The sequence below is a fragment of the Mizuhopecten yessoensis genome, unplaced genomic scaffold (genome assembly GCF_002113885.1).
Source record: "Mizuhopecten yessoensis strain PY_sf001 unplaced genomic scaffold, ASM211388v2 scaffold4841, whole genome shotgun sequence".
NCBI lineage: Eukaryota > Metazoa > Mollusca > Bivalvia > Pectinida > Pectinidae > Mizuhopecten > Mizuhopecten yessoensis.
In genome coordinates, this window is record NW_018405748.1 from 8,580 (window position 1) to 13,281 (window position 4,702).

Consider the following 4,702-nt stretch of genomic DNA (forward strand, 5'->3'; position numbering starts at 1 on the left):
TGAGGTTACAGTTCTAGTATATATAGGAGCGGAGGTATTAGTAAGCCTTTGGCTTACAGTTCTGGTTTATATAGGAGCGGAGGTATTAGTTAGCCATTGGCCTACAGTTCTGGTTTAAAGAGGAGCGGGTGTATTATTTAGTTAGCCTATAAACGGTGTCCCGTGTAGGAGGGTCCAACCTGCACGTAAAATATCCCTCTGTGTATTGTCGAAAGAGTAGGCGCGTTAATGCCGACACAGAGGATAGAGATTAGATTACATTTATTCTCGACGATTCGACGGATTTCAAAAATATAGGAACAAAACAAAACACAAAATAGAGTAGGATATAAGTAAAGGACAGCCTGGATACGGTAAGCCCTCCTCCTAGACCAACGCCATGATATGATACGACCGGTGATCTCCCCATCCTTTTTTATATAATAAAAATTCCAATAAGACACATATAGTATAACCCCAACAACTTATAGACCCCCATAAGACCATCTACTAACAACCATTTTTTATTTTTATTTTTTTTATTTATTTTCTTAATAAGACATACAATGTACACCAAAGAATTAAGGGTAAATATATGCATACACCATAGGGACCCCTCGGATAATCTCTAACTCCGGCCAAGTCTGACAAGGAAACAAAGTACTGTACCTAACGGAAGCAGAGACGTTTCCCTACTGTCGGGCTCAACCGGCAGTTAGAGACCCGAGGTACATAACAAATATATAAGAACAGGAATATATGCAGTAAATACACTTTAAAAATAAACAAATATTCTTATTTTTTATGTACATATATATATATTAATATAAGCCACATAAGCCAATTTTGAATCCCCTCAACGACACAAATACATTAGTAAGGATCAACAATCACTGATAATTCATCCGGCAAGACACACCATTTCGGACCAAGGAGTCGTCTCCAAATTACACCACAAGATAAGGATAGGATAGAATAGACGACTCCAAACCACCCCCCGAGGGAAGGCAACTTCCCTCACGCCGACTGAACACATGACTTCCGTCAGTGAGATGAAACCCGTAAGGGCGGAATCATGTAGGCGCGAAACCCGTCATCGATCCATCAAGTTAGCCTTTGGCTTACAGTTCTGGTTTATATAGGAGTGGGGGTATTAGTAAGCCTTTGGATTACAGTTTTAGTTTAAAATAAAGTACATTATACATGTATTTTTTATACATATATAATCAATTTTATCAGATGATTCATGATTTTTTTTTTTTTGCATGAGATATTCTATTCAACAACTTAGTCAAACATGTACACAGCACAAGCTTTATACAACAGTAAAATTCATTTTTACTCAATATTAAATTCGCCCTTCACATATTATCATGTATATTATGTTATTTACTTATAAATTTTTCCCTCATTAGGGAGGGATAAAAGTTGAAATTGCCTGCAGCAAAAATGGCAGGTTAATTGAATTTCCATTGTAAGTAAATGACCTACTATCACAACGATAGAAAGTTGTGTTTCAATAACACGAATCTATATTTCTATTTTATGTGAAGATGCTCCAGATGTAGAGTTGTCAGTTCAGAATGCCACGGAACACGATACACATTTTGTGATGACCTGTTACGCGTCAGGTGTTCCAAACGTTTACACTTACGGTGTTTGGACACATATGTACGGCACAACTCTTGTCAGGACCCTCACAGGTGACGTCACGACTCATGGCAGGACCCTCACACTCACCAGCGTGTCATACCAGGACAGTGGAACTTACACCTGTCACGTACACAACTCTATCAGGGGGAGGGATGGTCAGCTGATACAGACAGGATCGGCTGTCTCTGATTTCAGAGGTAAGATTGATAAAGTTATATTAGAGGTGTGATTATATATTTGACCTATGACAGTGTATCATGTGCACACTTTCCTAACATATTTTTATCTCACCTGGCACAAAGTGCCAAGTGAGCTTATGCCGTGGCGCGGCGTCCGTCGTCCGTCCGTCGTCCGTCGTCCGTCCGTCCGTCCGTCCGTCCGTCCGTCCTCGTCCGTCAACTTTTCCTTTAAACAACTTCTTCTGAAGAACGGACAGGCCTAGAGTCATGATATTTGGCTGAAAGCTTCGTTGGTAGAAGCCCTACAAAGTTTGAGAAAGAAAATGACCTTGACCTGTTTTCAAGGTCACAGGGGTCAAATATGTCAAAAACTTCAAACGACTTCTTCTAAAGAACTAAAAGGTATAGAATCTTCATATTTGGCTGATGGCTTCCTTGGATGGAGCCCAACAAAGTTTGAGAATGAAAATTACCTTGACCTTCTTTCAAGGTCACAGGGGTCAAATGTGTCAGACACTTCAAACGACTTCTTCTGTAGAACTGAAAGGTATATAATCTTTATATTTGGCTGGTGGCTTCCTGGGATAGAGCCCAACAAAGTTTGAGAATGAAAACTAGTTTGACCTACTTTCAAGGTCACAGGGGTCATATATGTCAAAAGCTTCAAATGACTTCTTCTGAAGAACTGAAAGGTATAGAATCTTTATTTTTGATTGATGGCTTCCTTGGATAGAGCCCGACAAAGTTTGAGAATGAAAATGACCTTGACCTTATTTGAAGGTCACATGAGGCAGATATGTCAAACACTTTAAACGACTTCTTCTGAAGAACTGGTAGTTATAAAATCTTAATATTTGGCAGGTGGCTTCCTGGGAAAGAGCCAAACAAAGTTTGCGAATGAAAATGACCTTGACCTACTTTCAAGGTCTCAGCGTTCAAATATGTCAAACAGTTCAAACAGCTTCTTCTGAAGAATTAAAAGGCATAAAATTATAATATTTGGCTGGTGACTTCCCGGGATAGAGCTCACCAAAGTTTGCAAATGAAAATGACCTCAACCTACTTTAAAGGTCACAGAGGTCAAGAACATTTCAAAGTATTTGACCTGAAGAACCAAAAGGAATGGATTCATAAGATTTGGCTGGTAGCTTTTGGAATAGAGCTTACCAATTTGAGAAGGAAAATGACATTGACCTACTTACAATGTCACAGGGAAAAATATGTCAAGCAACTTCTGAAGAATCAAAAAGCATAGAATCTTGTAATAATATTTTGCTGGTAGTTTCAACAGATGGAGCCAACAAAGTTTGTGAGGGAAATATTTTTAGTGCAATATAATATTTAATGAGAATATTTTGCTATGACTGCTTAAATATTCAGGTGAGCGATACAGGCCCTCTTGGGCCTCTTGTTGTTTTTTGTCACTTTGAATAACATTTCATGTTCATGTTAAAAACAAAATCAACTTTCTGTATGAATATATCAGGTGACCGTTAAGGCCCATGGGCCTCTTGTTACTTAAAGTAGGGTCAAATTTGTTTAAACTTTTGCTCAAGTGACCTATTCCAATCACTTTCCGTCCGTCGTCGTCCGTCGTCCGTCGTGCGTCAACTTTTACATTATCAACTTCTTCTCAAGAACCAGTGGATGGAATTTTTTCAAACTTGGTCAGAATCATCCTTGGTAGATGAGGCTACCAAATTTTAAATTGGGATTCCTACCCCAACCCTAGGGGCCAGGGCGGGGCCCAAATAGGAAAATTCACCAATATTTCAAAAATCTTCTTCTCCAGACTCAGAGGTATTACAGTTGTTTTCTCTGCATGGATGGAAAGATCATCAGGGGCTCTATTTAAATTGTAAATTTCAGGACCCCCGAGCTATCCGTTCTCCCTTGGAGAGGGGGTAAAGTTTACAATAGTTTATATAGGGAAACAACACTTTTGGGTATATTTTTGACAATTTTCTGTTGGAAATTATTTTTACTTGGTCAGAATCATCCTTGGAGGAGGAAGATGGTTTTAAATTGTAAAATTGAGATTCCTACCCCAACCCCAGGGGCCAGGACGGGGCCGTAAAGAGAAAATTAACCAATATTTCAAAAATCTTCTTCTCCAGACTCAGAGGTATTACAGTCATTTTCTCTGCATGGATGGAAAGATCATCAGAGGTATTACAGTCATTTTTCTCTGCATGGATGGAAAGATCATCAGGGGCTTTCTTTAAATTGTAAATTTCAGGACCCCCGAGCTATCCGTTCTCCCTTGGGGAGGGGTTAAAGTTTACCATAGTTTATATAGGGAAACAACACTTTTGGGTATATTTTGACAATTTTCTGTTGGAAATTATTCTTACTTGGTGAGAATTATCCTTAAAGGAAGATGGTTTTAAATTGTAAAATTGGGATTCCTACGCCATCCCTGGGGCCAGGGCGGGGCCCCAAAGGGAAAATTAACCAATATTTCAAAAATCTTCTTCCCCAGACTCAGAGTCCTATACTACAGTCATTTTCTCTGCGTGGATGGAAAGATCATCAGGGGCTTTATTTACATTGTAAATTTCAGGACCCCCGAGCTATCTGTTCTCCCTTGGGGAGGGGGTAAAGTTTACTATAGTTTATATAGGGAAATAACACTTTTGGATATATATTTTATCCATTTTCAGCAGAAAATTACTAAAACTTAGTCAGAATCATCTTTGGTGAATGAGAGTATTACTTTGGAAAATTGGGACTCCTGCCCCATCCCCAGGGGCTAGGGCGGGGCTCCAAAGGGAACATTTACCAATATTTTCAAATTCTTATCCTTTGATGACATGACAAGTATTTCACTTAGTTTACATGCTGATTTCCACATCACATCTAAACAATAAAATAAAGCTACCAGTACCTAT

At 39.0% G+C, this 4,702-nt stretch overlaps 1 protein-coding gene across 1 annotated transcript in view; it reads left to right on the forward strand.

Moving 5' to 3' along the window:
* Positions 1-1,609: 1,609 nt before the first annotated feature.
* LOC110449949 (tyrosine-protein kinase Mer-like) overlaps positions 1,610-4,702 on the forward strand; it is an 86,949-nt gene continuing 83,856 nt past the window's right edge. The window contains exon 1 of the mRNA XM_021497133.1: positions 1,610-1,829. Coding sequence (XP_021352808.1) covers positions 1,649-1,829 — 181 coding nt within the window. The 5' untranslated portion in view covers positions 1,610-1,648. The remainder of the gene's footprint in view (positions 1,830-4,702) is intronic.